The 20,372-nt window shown below is 41.8% G+C and overlaps 1 protein-coding gene across 2 annotated transcripts in view; it reads right to left on the minus strand.

Moving 5' to 3' along the window:
- Positions 1-1,266: 1,266 nt before the first annotated feature.
- Positions 1,267-20,372, minus strand: part of GABRR1 (gamma-aminobutyric acid type A receptor subunit rho1) — a 31,618-nt gene continuing 12,512 nt past the window's right edge. The window contains exons 2-10 of one of the 2 annotated variants that reach the window (XM_033143406.1): positions 15,192-15,245; positions 13,004-13,110; positions 9,148-9,215; positions 8,368-8,591; positions 7,011-7,093; positions 5,910-6,050; positions 5,163-5,315; positions 3,437-3,633; positions 1,267-2,074 (exon numbers count right to left, since the gene is read on the minus strand). In XM_033143406.1, coding sequence (XP_032999297.1) covers positions 1,784-2,074; positions 3,437-3,633; positions 5,163-5,315; positions 5,910-6,050; positions 7,011-7,093; positions 8,368-8,591; positions 9,148-9,215; positions 13,004-13,110; positions 15,192-15,245 — 1,318 coding nt within the window. In that variant the 3' untranslated portion in view covers positions 1,267-1,783. Of the gene's footprint in view, positions 2,075-3,436; positions 3,634-5,162; positions 5,316-5,909; positions 6,051-7,010; positions 7,094-8,367; positions 8,592-9,147; positions 9,216-13,003; positions 13,111-14,015; positions 14,095-15,191; positions 15,246-20,372 lie in introns of those variants that run through there. The other variant, XM_033143407.1, reaches the window with a different exon arrangement.

The raw sequence follows: 20,372 nt of genomic DNA on the forward strand, positions 1-20,372 counted from the left end.
GCGGCGGAGATGCCGCTGGTCCTACTGCTGTTGCTGCAACTGCCACTGCCACCCCTCTGCTTGGGCTTCTTCTGCGACTATAATGCATTCATTTTCCAAGGGCAATGAGGTATGCGATGATGATGATAGCAATTATATTATGTGTTTCCATTAATTTAGCTCAGTGAAGCTTTCTGGGTATGTTGCTAAACTAATAAATGCATGCTTCTTTTTCGACCTTTAAAATGTCTCAGAGAAATTCTGGCGCTTCTTAGTTACCTAGATGAGCTTGAAGAAGTTAAGCTTTCCTCTTGTGTAGTCATGCCTTCAAGCTTGTCTGCCTTAGCCATTTTGACAGATGAAGTTTAAAGGTCAAATTGAAAATCTTACCTGCTCAGTCCTGAGTTCTGCAACGTATTGACCACTTGAGATGTGTCGCCAACCATTTTCAATCTTGCTTTTATAGTAAGATGTTCATTCCAGCAAAAACCACCAAGAGCTTGTAATGTATTAAAATCAATTTCAGTCTTGAGCACACAACTTGGTTTGTTTATAACAGTGAACCTGTTGAGCACCTGAGATGCGCAGAAACACTGTATTGTGTTCTCTTAACATAGTTTTTATAAAAATTGTATAAAGGTGCCTGGATAATCCTTTCTTGGAGACACAGTAAAGTTTTCAAACATTTATGAACTAAAATCTGTTAGACTATATACTTAAACTGGAAGAATTCCATAGGCCATGGAAATTTTAAAAGGACCTCTGATCCTGCTTGTTAAGCTGTGATGCTGCATATGATCTCCTTTAGCAGACTAATATTGATTGCTTAATAATTAGAGTATTATCAAATGTTACTTTTTAAACACAATAGTTTAAATTGCATTCCTGCTGTAGAAACTATTTTCCATGTCAACATGCCCTCAATATGAGAGAGGCACAGGCAACATCCCTGGTAGCTCTCTGTGAAAACTCCTGTGGAACCTCTTGTAGGGCATGATATCCAATGGCAGTCATACTCTGAGTAAACCCATTGAAACCAACAGCTTTAATTTAGTTAATCCATTGATTTCACTGCGTCTAATCTGATTAACATTGGGTCTCACCCAGGATATTCAGTTTGGGTAAATGTTCAGTAAGTGAGTGAGTTTAATCCATATAACCAACACTGGGCATCCTGATAAGGAAAAAGGCGTAAGAACCTTGTAGGTCCCTGACTTTCCTTAGAGTGTGACATCAATAAGTGACTAATAACAATAACACATACCTGTAAGCCAAAAAAGTAGATGTTTTTACTTGAGAGGAGTCTTGATGGTAAAAGTGTACAGTACACTGTTTAGATTTGCAATTTACACTTGAATAAATAATTTTACAATATTGTATATATTTACAAACTGAAACAAAAATATTAACATGGTCCGTCGTTTCTGTAATTGGAACACAGATGTGCTCTGAAATTCCTCTTCCCATCATAGCGACACTGTTACAATATTCTGTACTTTAAAAATGCCTATCACATATTGTCTTTTGAAATAAAAGCATTTGTCACTTTGCAAATTTTCATTTCTCCCTCTCCCCACTTTTTATTGTTTTGATTGACCATGATGGCCATTTTGAGGCCTGGTGAAACTGGCAGTTCAGCAGAGATTTCCACTTAGGTCTCAGTATAATAAATTGGAGAGTGCATTGTGTGAATTTCATGTAACAGGAGTATCGAACAGTCTCTATTGTCACATTTTCTTGATGCACATTAATTTCATACAGTTAACACATGTCCCACCCACATGGAAACTGGCTAAAGAAATAACTATGAAAAAATGGACCAGTATATCAGGTTAAATAAAATGTATGCCCCTGGAAATATTATTCTGGAATACTTGTCAATGGCATGTGTATCAATCCTCATGCTGCTGTATCTCTGGTTTTTCCTCCTGGTTGAATTCCTTTCTGAGCCAAGTGCCAGCTGAACCATCATTCGGTCTTGTTTATCTCCATTTTCAGACACATACTGTCCCAGTTCATTCACTTCCCCGTCACTATAGCTGCCATCCATCCCCATCAGTTGCCTTGACTGAGGTAGTGTACAAGTGCAAGGAAGCTGTAGAGGAAAGAAGGAAGATAGTTGTACTCAGGAATAATCTTAATGTCTGGCTGTATAGGGTAGAAGGTCTGAAGAAGGGGGAAAACTGGCAGTTGACATATTGGAGTGTAGCAATAATGCAGCCTTAAGCTATTGCTTCTGTCACAAATCCATAGGTGAGGACTCCTCTCATCTGACCACAGTTTCTCTTACCTGGCTATGATTTCCTACATTATTAGTAGCCAGGATAGCTGATATAAAGGTAAATTTGTGAAAATACACCATACTAGATTTTGAGTTGGCTCTTCCAAATGGTGAGCAGATATATGCTCGCAGAATGGGACCCTCTATCATTATTATTATTATTATTATTATTGGAATTTATATACTGTCCTATACTCTCTAATGCAGCTGAGAAAAGGGTGGAAATGGGGGGCACCTCCCCACTTTTGCAAGTGCTTTTCTGTTAATGCAAGGCATCACGAAACCAAGCCACGTTCAAGCTCATTCTGTCCAATATGAGATAGTCATTGTACTTGTGTAAGCTATACAGTATAGCATAAGCATTAAAATTCATGTGAAGAAACTGATGGTTTTTCCAGACCATCCTTCCTATAGTGAGAGCAGTGTTCATCGCTGTGCCAAGACAGCTCTGAAAAATGTGATTTCAATGCTAGGAAATGAATTGAAAACCAGTGGGAGCCCACCAAATTGAATGAGTTTAAAAGAAGATTAGACAAATTCTATAAATGGCTACCAGCCACAATGGCTATGTTCCACCTCCACTGTCAGAGGCAACGTGCCTCTGAATGCCAGTTGCTGGCAATCACTAGTGGGGAGATTGCTGTTGCAGTCAGGTCCTGTTTTGGGGCTTTCCATAGGCATCTCGTTGGCCTCTGTGATAACAGGATGCTGGCTATTAACCTGATCTAGCAGGCTGCTTTTAACATGGAAACGTTCAGAGGCCACAGAGTGAGCTGCACCATTTCTACCTTTTTAAAAAAGTAAGTACCGGTAGTATTCAGGCATCTCATTATGTTGCATGTGTAGATCCAACCCGTGTAAAAAAACAAAAACTGGTTTGAACATACCCTTGGGTAGAACACAGTTTTACTGTTAGACCCCCAGTGTGTGTGTGTGTGTGTGTGTGTGTGTGTGTGTGTGTGTGTGTGGTTTGATTCATCTTTAGAATCTACGCAGCCAGTGTTTTTCCCCAGGGGGTACTCAAGGGAACGCAGTACTGACACCTCTTTTTTCATTGTTAAAAAGTGTGGCACTTACTGTAATAACTTCATGGTTAGTACCAGCACCTATTTTTCTAGAAAAAAGCACCATACACAGCCATTTTATGTGCATGGCACCAAATGACATTACATTTACCTTGTCTCGCAGCTTCCGTTCCTTTCGCTCTTGCACTGTAGTCAAGTAGTTCACGGCTGCGTACTCTAACACCGAAAGGAAGACGAACACAAAACTGACCCAGAGGTAAATGTCTACAGCTTTGATGTAGGAAACCCGAGGCATGGAGGCATTGACTCCCGTGATGATGGTAGACATGGTCAGCACCGTCGTGATCCCTGGAGACATACAATAATCCGTTTGGAGATGTAATTTTGGTGACAAGTTGGCTTTGTTTACCCTAAACAGAGGGCCAAGTGTTTCATTAAGAAATGAAATGCTAGTTTGAGGTGGGCTGCTCTACCTTATTTGAATGGTGTGCTATCATCTTCCATGCTGTCACCTTTCTCTGGCTGTGGCCTGGTGCAGATTGTGCACTGGATTGCATGAGCTGATGCATGGATGACCTGTGGGCTGATGTTACAGCCCTTGGACACAGATTTAAACCAAGGCTGCATTCCTAACCATATTTACTAGGGAGTAAGCTGCACTGAAAACGCTGAGGTTTACTTCTGGGTAGGACTGCAGTGCAGACCAGGAATCCAAAGCACAATTACCTAGAAGCCTCATTTAACTTAGACTCAGTTCTCTGCAGATTGTGCTGTAAATTATTTAGTCTCTTTTAAGGAAGAATGGATAAATCTGACTGTTTCCAGTTTGTTTCACATGTTTTAAATCTTAAGCTGTGATTACATTCTGTGCCACTTCCACATTCCATTTGAAAAGTATAAATAATTATCTAAAGGACAGGACATTCCTACATATTTAAGTTATGGATTGAAATAGCAGGGATACACAACTACAGGTAGAAGGTAAATAGGCAGATGACCACAAAATGTGACAATCTGAGGTCATAGTAGTGCATAATTAGCCCTTAGCCAGGGGCCACAACCCTGTATTTGTTACCAATCAATTAATATTGGTCATAACCAAATAGCTTTGCATATGCAGTTTAATTGCTGCTGAAAGTGTGAGCGCAGTGACCACTTTATATCCTATCACTGTGAGTGAAGACTCTTCTCATCATTTATGTCAGCAAAAAAGAACTTCCCTGCTTGGGCTTTGACAGAATCCTGCTTTGCACTGGCCCTGTGCCATTGACTAAAGATTTGTGAGAGAAAGAGCAAAAGGACCAGGAGCTGATACCATCTCCTTTGGAGTCTATGATGTCACATGTAGTGCTGCAAATATATACTCAAACTCTCAAGATACTACACCATAAACCCCTGCCTATTTCCTAATGGGCATGAATTTATTGGACTCTGTGTAGGCTAGAGAAGAGTACAACTATAATATCAGAAGTAATGAATTGGGAAGGGAAGAGAGAACTAGGAGATCCAAATACAAATGTAATAAATAATAATCCAGAGAAGATAATCACAGCTATGCCTACTGATGGAGCCACTGAAATGTTAAAATATAATTTTCCAATTGATGCTTCATACTCTGCAAGATGTATTACTGATATTATTTCTCTATCTTATGTTGCTTTGAGCATTTAGCTCAGAAAAGTGTCTAATAAATAAGCAACTCTTAGCCTATTTCTACAGTGCCATCCATGAATGTGGATGCATCCAGGACTCCACCTGCCATAGACCCCCATGGCCAGCTAAGACGCCCCCAACAAATAAGAGAAAGGAGTGAGAAACAGTCTCAGACATTGCAATGTCACCTGCTGGTCAGACACAGCGAGGCTTGGTTCGTTTACCTAAGGGAACTCTTGCAGGCACAGCTCTGCGGTCTATCCAAAAGGACACCCAGGACAGCATGACCATCAGAGTAGCAGGAAAATAGGTCTGGAGTAAGAAGAAGAAGATATGCCGGCGTAAAGTGAAGTTGATGTAGAGGCGGTTGTACCAGCCTACAGGAGACAGAGAAGGTAGAAGTCAATCACAAAGGCCCACATCCACACCGTACATTTAAAGTGATCTTGTACCACTTTAACAGGCATTGCATTCTCCAAAAAAATCCTGGGAACTGTAGTTTATAAAGGGTGCTGACCTCGTATAACTACAACTATCCAAACGTTTTGCACACCTTAGATGTACTCCTGAATAATAGAGACAGTCCCCAAAGATGACTACCATGTTTGCATGGTAGTGGTAATCATCACTTTGAAGCTTTTACTGCACGGCAACTCCTTTCTAAACAGCCTTTTCGAAAACCAGTTGCTACAGGATGAGATTATCACCCTGCTAATAATAAGATCTCTGAATGAACCCAGTACCAAAGATGCTGGGTTTCAGCATTGTGCACAAACCCAAATTTGGGGTTCAGGAGCACAATCTGGCGTCAGCTGCCAAGCCTTTGCAGGGAAGACAACGTGTGACATGATGCCACAGCAGCCTCTCTGGCAAGTCCAAAGACAGTTTCTCCAAGCAGAGATCAAACCTATTTCCATAAAAATCAACAATAATTGAGCCTTATCCAGGCTTTATTGTCAAAATTCACTCGCCTGTGCTGCTATAAAAGGCAAGTTTGGTGGTAGTGTGAAACTCTTGTATGAGGAACTGGGATAACGATATCCTCTCATCTGTTTTCAGGGAGTCATTGCCATTCTTCCAGTACAGCATGAGATCATCTTCAGTGTAAGCATCTAGAGAGGGAGGAAATATTAACTCATTTATTGCAATGATGCCAGTTGGCACTGTGGCCTAAGTTATGTACTGAATGCTATCTTACTGTCAACAGATATACACCATATATTCCAGTGACAGGGTTTTATTTTCTGTTTAATATGAGCTCTTATTTACTTTTCTCTCATTTAAGTGAATAGCTGCTGTTGACATATATGAGAATAAGGAAAGGACCTGAGAGCAGAGTCTTTAATGTCAATGTTGGAGGCGGGGTGGGGGGGGTGGAGGACATGTATTGCCTCTGCCTCTCCGCTATTCCCAGTTTCAACTCTGTAAATATCCATTTCTTTTTTAAGCAAGTGGAAGCAAAAGGTGGGCAGCTGTTACTTTACAAATTTTTACATTAATAATTTTACTTACTACTTTTTTTGCATAGTGCTTTATGATCCCAGTAATTAGCCACAACAAGAGATAAGAAAACAAGGGACAGCGTACTATCTTTAGATTGTTTGCTGGAGTATAAGCTGTAGGCTTTTCCGCAACATTTTAAACACACACACACACCCCACAATTATTTTAGGCTCCTTGTCACCCAATCCAGTCACAGACCTGCAAGGGCCATGACCAGTGGGGCCTGTAGAGGAGGGAGTTTGTAGTCTCCTTTTGCAAGGTGGCTTTACTGAAATTAAAGTAGCCACAGAGAAGAAGCAGGGTGTTTGTTCCTATATCTTTGTGAGCAAAGAAAAAGAAAAAGAAAAAAGAATTGTGGGACAATTCATTGTGAGCTGTGCTCACTCTTCTTAGGGCAGCAATACCAATTATGTGCACACAGCACTCAAGCTGAGGTTGCATAATTTCTCCAGCACACAGCTATGGAAAGCACAGGAACACCCTTCCAGAATAAAAGCACACAACCCCTATTTTGAAACAAAATGTGAGGCATCAGCACTGGGCCTTCTGCAGAAATCCTGTTTACTTACAGCTTTCGATTTCCAGTGAACACGTTTGTGTGTCAAGGGGAAAGCGACTAAAATCCATGTTACACATAGCTGTTACAGTAACCCTAGGAAACAGAATAAGCATATTTAAAATGTCTTCCTTTTACATGGCTAAAAAGGTATTCTAGTGGCCTAGGGTGAGAACTTCAATACATAACAAAAGCGACATATTTAAAAAAGAAAACACGAAGCAGGAGTAACGCAAGTTAGATGCATGCCTAGTTCGTAACACTTACATATTTCAAGGCAGTACAATTCTTTGCATACGGAGAAGTAATTCCATTGCATTCAACTAGGCTCACTCCCTAAGGCTGTAGCTCTCTGCACACATACCTAAGAGCAGGGGTGCCAGCTCCTGGGGGCCAAGGCACTATGGGGACCCCTATCTTTTTATCTTTTTTTTAGAAGATGGGGCCCCCTCAATATTCAGAGGGCCCCTATGCGCGATGTCAGGACATTGTACGATGTGTGTGACATCAAGACGTTGCATTGGGCCACCTCAATCATCTGGAGAAGCTGGCGCTTATGCCTAGTTGTCCCAAGGATTCAATGGAAGTACATCTCATTCAACATGCAGAGGGTAGGCTGTGTGACTGCTCTGATGAGGGAATAAATCACTCATGGGGTCTTACTTCTGAATTAACAGGTTGAGCTTGCACTGAAAAGAAGTGAACTGGATTTGTGGTGGGAGATACCCTGCTGACTTAGGAGCAAAAAAGGGTGATCTTACACAAACCAAACTTGGCACATGTGAATCTCCAAAGCAGGACAACACCCAGACAACACTGTCCGGAGACCTTTGTCATCCTTGACTTTTGTTACAAGCTGTGAAATTGACTGATAACAAATATTATGCTTACTTATCTTCTCTAGTGAATCTAACCCCTGACAGCCCAGCATAAGGTCCACAGCTGAGCTCTGGAGCACCCTTGCCCTGCTTCTCCTACTTGCTGTTGCTATTGCTAAGTCTGCAAGCAGTGACAAACACAAAGAGAAGGAACAGCAGCATCTCATTCTGGGCAGTGGTGAAGAGTGGGCCCAGAGGAAGACGCAAGGGAATGGGGAGTGATGGCCATGGCAAAGGAGAGGGTCCACTGAGAGCATCATTCTCAAGGGCCCCTCCAAATCTAAAGCTGACAATGGCTCCATCCACCAGATGACTCTCCATGTACACTAAATCATCTGTTATTCTGAACTTGGATAATGTTAGTGGCACAAACTTGTGATACCTCTTGATCTGGGTTACGCCCACCGAGAATTCATGCACACAGCCATACAAGAGATGAAGTCAGCATGCTTCCAGAAGCTTAACCAAGTATTTTTGTGGATTTCACTTTACCTCAAGCTGTAAAGCACCTTCCCATCTGGCTGGACCCGGAGCATGACGTTATCTGTGGTGGTGTCGTGGATAAAGGATCGTTTGGAATGCACAAAAAACATATCTGGCACCCAGATCTTTTTCACTAGTCTGCCATCAAAGGTCATGCTTTGGTTGTTGGTACTTGGAAATGATAGCCTTTCATCTTTCCAGTAATGTCTAAGGTAAAGTGTCATGGTGAAGTCCTAGCATAAGCCAGAAATTGAGACGGGAAAATTAATTCACATTACTATTTTTTAATCCATATATATTTCTTAGTTCAATATAATAATGGAAATAAGTTTTACACTGCAACTGTAAGATTCAGGTAGAATGGCAAAGACATCCTACAAGTGTTCGGCTGCCCCCATTCCATAGTTAAAGTTGTGCTGTATTAAATACATTTTTGCCACTGGAATATTGGACTGGAGTTGAAACTAATGTACAAATCCATGTCTTAGGTCACACCCAAACTATACATTTAAAGCATTCTTAAACCAATCTAATAGTCATGGTGCTCCCTCACCCAAGAATTCTGGGAACTATAGTTTGTTAGGAGTGCTGGGAATTGTAGGTCTGTTACCAGGATTCTTTGGAGGAAACAATGTGGTTAAAATGTGTGGTGCGCATGCAGCCTAAGTGTTTCCCGCTCAGTAATCTCTTTTCCCACTCCTGATGTGATGTCTGTTTTTCAGAGCAGCCCATTCCATAAAACCTCTTGTTCAGAAAGAACAACCATCCAAACATGGGCATGACACTTACCATGTCAACCTCTGAAATACTGTCCAAGCTTTCAACTTGAACATCTACACCAACTGGAATGGCAGGGCCTATAAGAAACACAGCATGCAATGCATCAGAATTGTTTATATTTTTCTAAAACAGCACATATGAAGTAGTAGTTTGCAGTAGGGCTCTCGCAAAGAAGGCAAGCGTGCAAAATGGTTTGCTGGCTGCCATGTCTAAGGACACAGGCAGTTACCGCACAGCAAAGGACTTCAAATCATACCTGGGTTATTTGTCATTAGCTGCCAAGAAGTAACTTAGGGCTTAGCTGAACCTCCTAACAATGAAACATTAACATAAAGCACACAGTTGCTAGGTGAGATCACAGGCCATTTGCACCTCTGGGCTGGTTCCCAGGCAAACTAGAGGCCTTCACAGACCGGAGGCTTTCAGATGTTTTAGACTACACTGCAATGCTGGCTGGGGTTGATGGGATATGTAGTCAAAAACATCAGAAGAATACCACGTTGGCAAAGGCTGGTTTAATATGGAGCAGGTAAACTATGCATTGTGTTTTTCCTTAACTAATTAAGAGGTGGGGGTGCCTGATTCTCGCAGTGAAAGCAACACACAGGAGGCTTATCGTTTACTCCTCCAGCAAGAGAGGATGAAAATTGAATGTCCCACCCCTACTCACAAAGTAAGAATCACTGGGGGTCCCCATGGGCAGACCAATATCTAAAAAGCCAGGACATCAAAAATGATAATGATATTGATATACGCAAAACAATTATGGCTGATCCACACGTTTAGGTTTATTACTTAGCTGTCAATTAGGAACATAGGAAGCTGCCTTATACCAAGTCAGACCGATGGGCTCTCCAGGATGTTAGACAAAAAAATCTCTCCCGGCTGTACCTGGAGATGGCCAAGATTGCACATGGAACCTTCTGCATCCTAAGCAGATGCTCTACCATTGAGCTACAGCCCTTCCCCAAGTAACTACCTGTCTGCCTCCATCAATAAGTTCCATGTTCAAGGAGAAGCGAGGAGAATACTGTACGAAAACATGGTTTGAGACATCTGACACTTCGTACAGTCAGGCCATCATGATGGTGCAGATACACTTGTTTGAACTCAGCCAAATAGGTGTACCACTTTCCACTTTTTATACTTAGGAGATAAATATTAGAATTTCAATTTCAGCAAAGATTATCTTAGTAAAATGCATACGCAAATCCTCCTACACGAGTTAATAATGCAATTACGGAACATGAGATTTGCTAAAAGCATAAAGGTTGTCCATAAACAGTGCTGGAGAAAATAACAACAACAACAAAAACCCCTCAACCTTTTACAACTAATTGAACTTGTATTGTGCATATTGAGCATGTAGTAACAATAAGCTTCCCTCATCAAGGGGTAAAATAGTAGTTTGGATTTGAATGACCATCTGTCAGCCAGGAAAGGGTAGATAAATTACAACATTCTTTAATCTGGTGGGGCATAAGAAAGCATGTTTTCCTAATCCTCTGTCCTAAAAGCTTGGATTTTGTATAGCACGCAACCACAATGCTGGAAGTAAAACATTAACCTGGAGCAATCTAAAATATTCTTTCTGTAGTGAAAATGCCAGGTCAGCAAAATGGTGCATTAGTTGATGACATATTATATATATTGGGGCTGGGGAACAATTTTTAATTTTCTGGGCAACATTCAAGGGGCCACATGGTGGTGGTGAGCAGGGCTGGAGACAAAAGTGGGTGGAGCAAGAAATGTAAATTTTACTATTGTACAGTAGGCTAGTTTCTGCAAACACCCACATGCCCCTCTGAATTCTCCATCCAGGCAGTCAAGAGGCATTATCAGTCTTCAAAGGCACATTCCAGCCAGGCAAAAACACTCAAAAAGGGTATGAAGCAGGACTGGTGAGAGGTGGGGCCTCAGGCAACTCCCAAAGCCCAGATAGGTAAGGCTTACAGGGCTGCATTTGGCCCCAAGGCCTGAGGTTCCTCACCTCTAAAATAAATGAATGTGCACGTACACACACAGTTGCTGTGAAATAAAGTCTTGGGATTTCACTGGCATCTGCAGAGAAATATGACCCAACCAGGCAGTAAGGTTCAGCTAATGCCATGAAATTTATTATTAATAAAAGGCATGTCCATTTTTAGAACAGGCATGCATAATTTTTTGTATTCTCAGGATTCTGCTTTTGTATACTCAGTATACTCTGCTCTATTCCTCAAACACTCCTCCAGTCAAAGTGTATTTTGCCAGTCACGTTTCTGGACTTCATTTCAAATAAATGCTTATCCTGCAACTTCCTGGTATTCCTATAAACAAATGTTATTGTGGGGTAGGGAGTTATCCTGTTTCTGCTGCACTGTGGCTCTTTCAGACAGCAATAATATAATAGCACTGGGGAAAGAATGCACAAACAAAGTGGATTTAATCCAACATGTGCCACAGAATACAGCCACAATAAAATACCAGTCTGGAGGGGTCCTAAGACTTCCACTTATAATTTAAGTTTATGAGGGAATTGTACTTATCTGTACATAACATTGTACTAAAAAAAAAATCTCTGGCAATTCAGATAGGCCAATAAGCTTGCAAGAGATATGCTGCAGAAACAAACAAAAGCTCATTGTTCCTAAGCTTTTCAAAAAGGCAGCTGCCCATCAGTTAAGAGAGAGGAACTAGCCAGCAAAGCCAAATAAACATCACATTTAAACCATCCATAATAACCCTCAAGCAAAAGGCAGTTCTTATGTTCTTATATGAGGAATATGATAGAGCCAAACTGAAGGCACTTTAGCACAACACAAACGTATATTGAGCTAAATAAGGTCACAGACATATTTGTGGCTTAATTTCAGTCAGGCGTCTGAACCCGTTTTAAAAACCAGAGCTGAGCCCTTCAATACGGAAATAAGAAAAAGCACCACAGAACATACTCTTCCCTACTGCCCTCAAAATACCCTTTCCCTCCCACATCTGGGATTAGCGGGGGAGGGCACTGATTTGCTCTCTTAAAAAAATATATTACTTGAGTTTTATCAAAATATAACCACTTCACTCAAGCAAACAAGTCACATCAGCTGCTTGTCACATTGCCCCCCCCCCAGCCTCTGCGACCATCTGGTTTCATCCTTAACACAAGGGGGAGGAGCCTGTGGTACTCCAGGTGCCATTTCCCTCATCCCCAACTAGTATGGTCAATGAAGTAGGGAATGATGGGAGCTGTAACCTGACAACATATGGACAGCCACAGGTTCTCCAGCCCTGCTTTAACAGCTTAATGGAAGCACAGGAAACGTGCACAGCTCTTCTCAGAGTCGGGATGCAGCAAGAGACAAAACTGCACTTACTATATTTCTGCCTGCCCTGGCGTTAACTAAATGCACAGTGACTCTGTGAGGTTAGTCAGGGCCGGCCTGCTCATGAGGTTGGCTGAGGCAGCACCTCAGGTGGCAGAATGCCAAGAGGCGGCCTACCCATCCTGCTTTCTCCACCACCGGCAGAGAAGAGGCAGGGACACTGGCTTCCAGGGAGATCTCACAAGATCCCGTGCGCTCCGTGTGATCTTGCCAGAACCCACCATCATTGCCGCTGCCACATGGACTCTGCCACATGATCCAGGTAAGGGAGGCTTTGGTGATGTGGAATGACACCTTCCTGTTTTGCCTCAGGCGGCAAAGTAGGACGTGCCCCTCCTGAGGGGGGTGCATGAAAGCTAAACTTCAGGGTGAAAGCAAGGGAATACCTTTACTTGTAGATATTGACTATTCCTATAGACTTCTTTTAATTTAAAAAAAATCACTAAGAGGTGTTTTTAAGAAAATACAGAGAGGAAAAGAGAATATCAACAGAAGTTTCCATGTCATACCTCCAAAACCTGGCCGCATGCTGAAGTCATGGTCATCTATTCTCAGTAGTTGCTCTGACTTTGTAAGTGGTGATTTGGTGATATCAGGACTTCGTTTCAATATTGGACTATGTGGAGAGAGAGAAAAGCACAATTACACAACTGTACTACTGCACTATTCCTTAATGTGGGTTCTCCAGGGGGCTCACAGAACACCAGTCTGGTGTGTGGAGACACAAATCAAGTAATTGTATTGGTTAAATGCCTAAAAAATAGTCCAGCCCCAATATTTCCTAGCGTGGTGGATAACCTCACCGAGTTCATTGGCAGTTCAATCCTATGCCTGTTTTCTCAGAAGTAAGTTCCCTGGTGTTCAATGGAACCTCCTCTCAGAAAAGAGCATATAAGATTACAGACTGAAAGGCATGAGGAGATGAAATGACATTTGACATGTCACTTCATCTCCTCCAGCTCTGCTCAAGTAACTGGACCCACCAACAATCACGGACTAGGGGGGGGGGAGCTATGCAAAACCTTTGAAAAATAACCCCATATGATCTGGTGTATTTTTAGACAGCTAGCTGTGACAGGAGCACTAAAGCACGTTTCAGATTCTTCAGTCCCTATTGAACAAACACAACATTGTGTAAGGTTTAGCATGCTATCTAATGTATCTTTACTCTAATTGCTAAGTAAATAGGAAACAGGGACAGGGGCAGGAAACACTGAGAAGTGAATTGTAAGCAAGTCTAAGATAGTTTTGTGACAGGCATTAAAGAAACAATGCTGAAAAGCCAACAGGCTGCAGCCCAAAGCAAATGTGGGAAGTTGGGAACCCAGCCAGGCCGGAAGCAGGTTTGCAGAGAAAAGATACCTGCTCCAGATATCTTAGGAAAGGCAAAGAGAGCCTTAAAGAGGGGAGGGCGAAAGCACAGAATCAGTTACTTCACAACAGTCACCTCAGCTTAGGCCCACCTCCACACACATACCCCACAAGCCAAATGTATCCCATCAGCATTGTAGGGAAGCCCACTGGAGATGTGGCAAAGCAGTTCTTCCTGTCTGTCTGGGCTTGTCAAATCAGGAAACTGCCAAGCATGCGACAGGCCTCATGCAGGGCTGATGTGCAGGCTGCATTTAGCTGGGTAAGTTTAAAGTTGTGCTAGTTCTGCTTGGGAAGCAAATTTGGTTGCACAATCTAGGCTGTCTGAGCTGGATGTGTGCCTGGTTTATCTCGAAAGCAAGGCTGAGGTAATTTGCTGCTCAGGCCCACAGCTTCGATTTCAAGTTTACAACACGCTGGTTACTTGATCTGTTGACAGTGACTTGGTAGTGGTACTCGAGCCTAAATACTTTTGCTCCAATGTAACCATTGGAAATAGACTTGAGACCAAGAACGCTGCTGGCTGGCTGCTTGTTTTCACCATTGCCAGTATCACCCAGCAGAATGGGAGGAAGAGGTAGCATCTTCGGTTGGCTTTCATGCCCCTGGGTTTAATTTTGTATAGGGAGCTGCTTTGTACTGAATCAGATCACTGGTCCACCTAGCTTAATATCTTCTAACTGGCAGCAGCTCTCCAATTTCAGACAGGGCTCCATGCCAGCCCTTTCTGAAGACGCTAGGAACTTCCTGCGTGCAAAGCAGGTGCTCTACCACTGAGCTACAGCTATTGGTCCCAGACAACAGTCGTGCCTCCTGAAAAAAGCTCAAGGCGACAGACTTCTGGCATGACTTCTCGCCCAAAGGAGAAGTCTCTCTCTCCCTGCCTCCCCTGTGTGTATGTGTGTTGGCTGATGTATCCAGCAGCTTTGTGTGGATCTCTCCCCTTTTTGAGTCTCTTGTGCCATGTTTACTACAACCTGCTAAGCCCAGGTTATTATACTTAGTTTATTAGTAGTTTATGATGCACCAGCATCTTCTAACTTCATGTATACAGTGTGAATAATTGTCTTGTGACTTGAGGCACTAAAACACTTCACGCTGAACTGTGTGGCAAAGAGTTTTCCTCACTGTCAAGTCTGAAATAGCTGGCAATGGAAAAGGACCAAGATCTTGAAGCTCTGCTGTGTTACTCTGCTAGTTACACTGGCATGGGTGTGATCTGAAAACTTTATCAGTACAGACTTCTGCTGAGGGTAGGTAGGGGTGGTTACAAAGGAAAGAAGGCATAGGAAAGGACGTTGGCCTGTTCCATTTTTAGTAGCATACCTGCCTTGCTTGTGTGATTCTTCATGTGTTTCTCTTCTCTGTCTTTGAGGCCGACTATGAACAAAAACCAAAAATGATAGGTTGCATATGTTCACAATCTTCTAGAAAGTTACATTGATATCTTCCTAGTCTAAATCACATATTTCATCCTTGACACACTATATTGACACTCGAGATTAACTTTTCCTTTTTTTCCTTTTTATGAATACAAATTTTATAAGCACTAAATACAAAAATCCATTATTAAATTAATTTGTCTATAAATACAGAAGTGTAATATAAATATTGGATACATACTGTACAAAGACATTCAACATTATTCAATATAAGACAACCCAATGTTTTATTTTAATTTATAAAATAATCATAGTTCTAAAAAGAGATTACTTTAGCCATCTATATTTAATGTGCAACTATACTTCAAATATATTTAAATCTATGTCTGCTTCGATAAACTATATGCATTTGTTGCCTCCTGAATCCTTACATTCTAATATGATATAAACAAGCCTCACATTTCAATGAATCATCTTGCTGTCGGCCTTCCCTTATTATATTTCCCTTATTATCCTTATTATATTTTTAAGTTTGAGCATTTGAACCGTAACTTGGTTAGCCAATTTTCTATTTCTGGAGGATCTTATTATTGCCCCACTCCACATGCTTGACATATAGGGATGATCCACACCTTACATTTAACGCACATCCAACAGCACATAACTTTGCCCAAAGAAACATAGAAACTGCAATTTGTTAAGGATTCTGGGAATTGTACTCCTGTGAGATGGGAACTACAGTTCCCAGGACTCTTTGGGGGAAAGTCATGTGCTTTAAAGTCAGGGTGACATAAGAAGGTGAAGGATAATTTATTAATCTTCCTGTAATGCAACTTCTTTGATGTATCCAAACTATATTACTGTATTAGAGGATCTTGTTGCAGTTCGTATTCCACATTTTCACTTATTTCCATTAATATTTGGTGTCAATATGATCTGCTCTATGAAGATGACCAGAGAATATGGAAAATTTGATAGATTGACACCTCCAGCATAAGCTACTAACATTGGGGTATGTTCTATTTAATCTTTTTTGAGGTGGAATCTCACTCCAATTTTTTTTTTTTAAACTTGCAGTGTGAAACTTAGATGATTGTCCTGCAGAAGAGGGGAAAGTGAAGTATCAGAGGCAGGAGGTTGTAAAATTACACAGAACCCCTGGGTAATGCTCATGGAACAAAGGATAAACATCTGCTGTATAGAGTCAAGTTCTCATAGCCTTTACTCAGTGTTGGAATCCTGCGGGGATGGGAGACAGGTGAAGCTATCATTTTCTAATTCCCTCCATCCCAGTCACTGTTTTTAGAAGGCTACAGAAGCAATTTTTTTCTGGCTAAAATGGATGGATTTTAATAAGGGTCTTATTAAAAGCCCCCTGCCTTTCTCCCCATAATTCGAGCTCTGCAGAACATGAGACAATAACATTGTGAGTGAACTGATATTAACACTTTAGTAGCAGCAGCAACAACAGCAGTGCTCAAAATAATTATTCAGACATTTTAAGCCGCATTTTAAAACAATTTGATTATCTTCCAGGTAGACTAGAACACCAAATGGCTCAGGTTTTTCTCAGGTTAATCTCCATGGCTGAGGTGCAGCCTAACAATGTCATAAGACCCTGCCTGATAGGAGGCGTTCTCTGTTTCCACACAAGCCAAATGCATTTCAGAATGTGTCACAAAATGCAAGACAGCTTTTAACTGTTCCACTGAAAGGCACTTTCAAAACACCAAAAGAACAATGTAACAACAATATGAAGATGACGGTGTGGGTGCACTGACCAAAAAAAATGTGTCTGCAGAAGACTGTGAATGCACTTTATGGCCGTGTGTGCATACACACTCAGAGTTGTTGAAAGTGGCATACTCAGAGTGGTGCAACATCCCATCCAGGCTCAGAGTACATTACCCTGACAACACTGAACCAACCTATTTGTGCCACAGTGGCTGAAGTAGGCTCTGTCGAGCCAATCTAGTGAATTCAAGGGACTCTCTGGAGTCAAAGATGCACAGTGCATTCTGGGGAAATATATGACCCAGAGAGACACTTCAGGTCATTTGATGTACCCTGACAGTTGCTGACTTCTTTCAAGTTGGGCCCCTTCTAAAAGAGGATCTTCTAAATTAGCACACTTGTGGGGGGCAAAGCAAGCAAAGTAAGCTTTTAAACATGTAAAATCCAGGCTTAATGAATGAAAAATGATGCATCATGTTAGCAGACTCATTTGCTAATCTCTCCTCTTGTCTCTGCCAATTCAGGTGCAGTTTGCATTGTCTTATGTAAGCACACAAACACACTAACAAAGGAAATTCATTATCAAAATAGCTTTTGGTAATAACAGAAAGCAACTGAAGGCATTGGAAAAAGCAGGAGAAGGCTAGTCTATATTATTTTCTTAGGGAATTTGATGAGCTAATGCGTGAAATTAGGCTAGCAAAATGGACTCAGAAAGCAGACAGGTGTTGGGGCATGAACTTTTAACATCCACCCCTTAGAATTAACTGTGCAGAATGTTATAATAATCCCAAAACAAGATTTTTAAAATGTTAAAGCCACTTCGTTATGCAAAACTAATGAAACATTATTATTCCTCATCAAGAAACACATGCTGAAACATGCTTACAACATGCTATTTCTGTAACTTATGAGAATTGTTTTACTATTTCTGCTTTAAGTTCTGTGACATGTTTTTATATCATCTCATTTTTGTCAACCATCCCATGACTATTTTTGGTGGAGGGTGATATAGAAATCTTTTAATAATAAAACATTCACAGATACACAAAATTGCATAAGCCCTCTCATCATATTGTTAAGACCCAGCTTCGTCAACAAGAGGACTGCCATGTCATCGGCATATAGTAGAATAGAGACTTTAGCCTCATGCAAAGACGGGGCAGGTTGGTTGAGGGCTTTAATAGCTGTTATTATGTCGTTTATATAGAAATTGAAAAGAAAGGGAGCCAAAAGGCAGCCTTGTTTGACACCTCTAGCTAGAGGAAAAGGGCGGGATAGGGCTCTGTGAGATCCAAATTTCACTCTGGCCAATATGTCTAAGTGGATTTCCATTAGCAGGCGAAGGAGCCCTTTGTCTATGCTGGTTGCGCTAAGCTTCAGCCAGAGTCTGGTTCTATTAATGGAATCAAAGGCAGAGAACAGGTCGATAAAGGCTAACTTGTTTTGGTACTTATCAATCAATGATTGAAGGACTAGGCAGTGACTTGAAGTATTATGGCCTTTGCGGAAGCCCGCTTGTTCTGGATGGAAAAGCCCTATTTCATCAGCCCAGTTGGTCAGCTTCTCAAGAAGGAGTCTGGAGTAGATCTTGTAAGTTATGTCCAGTAGGCTGATAGGCCTGTAGTTGAGTGCGTCTTGCGGTTCCCCCCTTTTGTAGATTGGGATGATTATACTCTGTTTCCAGTTTGTCGGAATTGTGAACGAGGAATTTATGGTGGTGAAAAGAGAAGCTAATGTAGTTGCCCACCAGAGTTGGTTTGATAGAAAAACCTCGGATGGTATCATGTCTTCCCTGGGTGATTTCCCACCCTTTAGCAGTCCAGTCAGCTGTATGCATTTCTCTGGGGAGACCGGATCCCATGTGGGGAGAGAGGACCTGCTGGCAGCCGGAAGGATTGTGTTTTTATTAGAGGGAGGAGCGGAGTATAGCTGGGAGAAATGTTTATGCCAAGATATTGTTGCAAGGGGGAGCAACGGTGGTTAAGTCCATGTTTATTAGTTGCCAAAATTTCTTATCGTCTTGGCATGTAGTAGCGGCATCCAGTTCAATACATCTTTCCTTAGCAAAGAGTAGTTTCTTAAGTTTAAGAAGCTGTTTGTAAGGTGTACGGAATTGAGTAACCACCTTGATTTTACTCTGAGTGGGGTGTGATTTCAAGTCAGCCTGAAGATGTCATAGCTTTCTTCTAGACTGCTTGCATTCTTGATTGAACCAGGAAGCAGTCCGAGGGGTTGTAATCATACAGGGAGGTTTGGTAAGAATTGGAAAAAGGGAAGAAACTATTTGCTGAAACAATGAGAGGGAGAGGTGAACCTAAGTTGTTCTTATGAGGTGATCTTTCAAATCCAAAATTGCAGGGGAGTTTAAGTGGCCTTTAAGGTCATGCTCCAGGTGGGGGTCCCATTTCTTACTTCTTGGCGCTAGAGACAGTGTCTCCTGGTTGTTGTATGGAAGAAGAGGGCTTGAGCATTTGTCTGCACACATCTGTCTACACTGTAGAGCCTATAGCAGTGGTGGCCAAACTTGGCCCTCCAGCTGTTTTTGGACTACAACTCCCATCATCCCTAGCTAACAGGACCAGTGGTCAAGGATGATGGGAATTGTAGCCTCAAAACAGCTGGAGGGCCAAGTTTGGCCACCATTGGCCTATAGGATTGTAAGGCTCTGAAAGCCAAGCATCATGCAATGCCAATTCCTTTACTGAACCAGGCTCTTCATTGCCAAACATTTGTAACTGTTCAACCCATCTAATCCAGATTAATATTGTACCATAAAAAGAAAACAAAAAGGTTCAAAGTGTAATGTGCCAACTGATGCCTTGGAGGTGAAGGGAGGTCAGTAGAACAAATATAGATGACTCAAGCAAGTGAACTAAGCTGCAGGGGAACTGAAAACCTTCCAAATGCAGCAGTAAGATAAACCAAAACAAGCATTGCCTCTTGACTCCTGATACCCTTGGACAGGGTACCCACTTGGACAGCCCACTGGCAGCAAAAAAATGTCCTGGACAGCATGCAACAACAAGCTGTCTTTTAAATTTCCTACAATGCCCAGGAGCAAATGGTACATTGGTTGCTCTTGGGCATTGTGGGAGATTTAAAACCATGACTCACAATTGACTGCCATTGGCACCAGCAGGTCAGCTTGTGGCTGGAGGAGGTGGGGGACCCATGTAGGAGGAGTTGTCCATATTGGATTGTCCATATTGACACCATTATTGGGTGGGATTCAAGCACAGATTGGCAAATTCAGGTTGCACTCGTGTGCAACAAACACAACCTGCCCCTCAGCAGATTCTTTTTGCAATAAGGAAAGTGACAGAAAAACATGCTGGAAAGTGTGGTAGAACATTTGCTTCATGCATGCAAATCAGAATCAATGCTCAAT

Source organism: Lacerta agilis, chromosome 3 (assembly GCF_009819535.1).
Source record: "Lacerta agilis isolate rLacAgi1 chromosome 3, rLacAgi1.pri, whole genome shotgun sequence".
Taxonomy (NCBI): Eukaryota; Metazoa; Chordata; class Lepidosauria; order Squamata; family Lacertidae; genus Lacerta; species Lacerta agilis.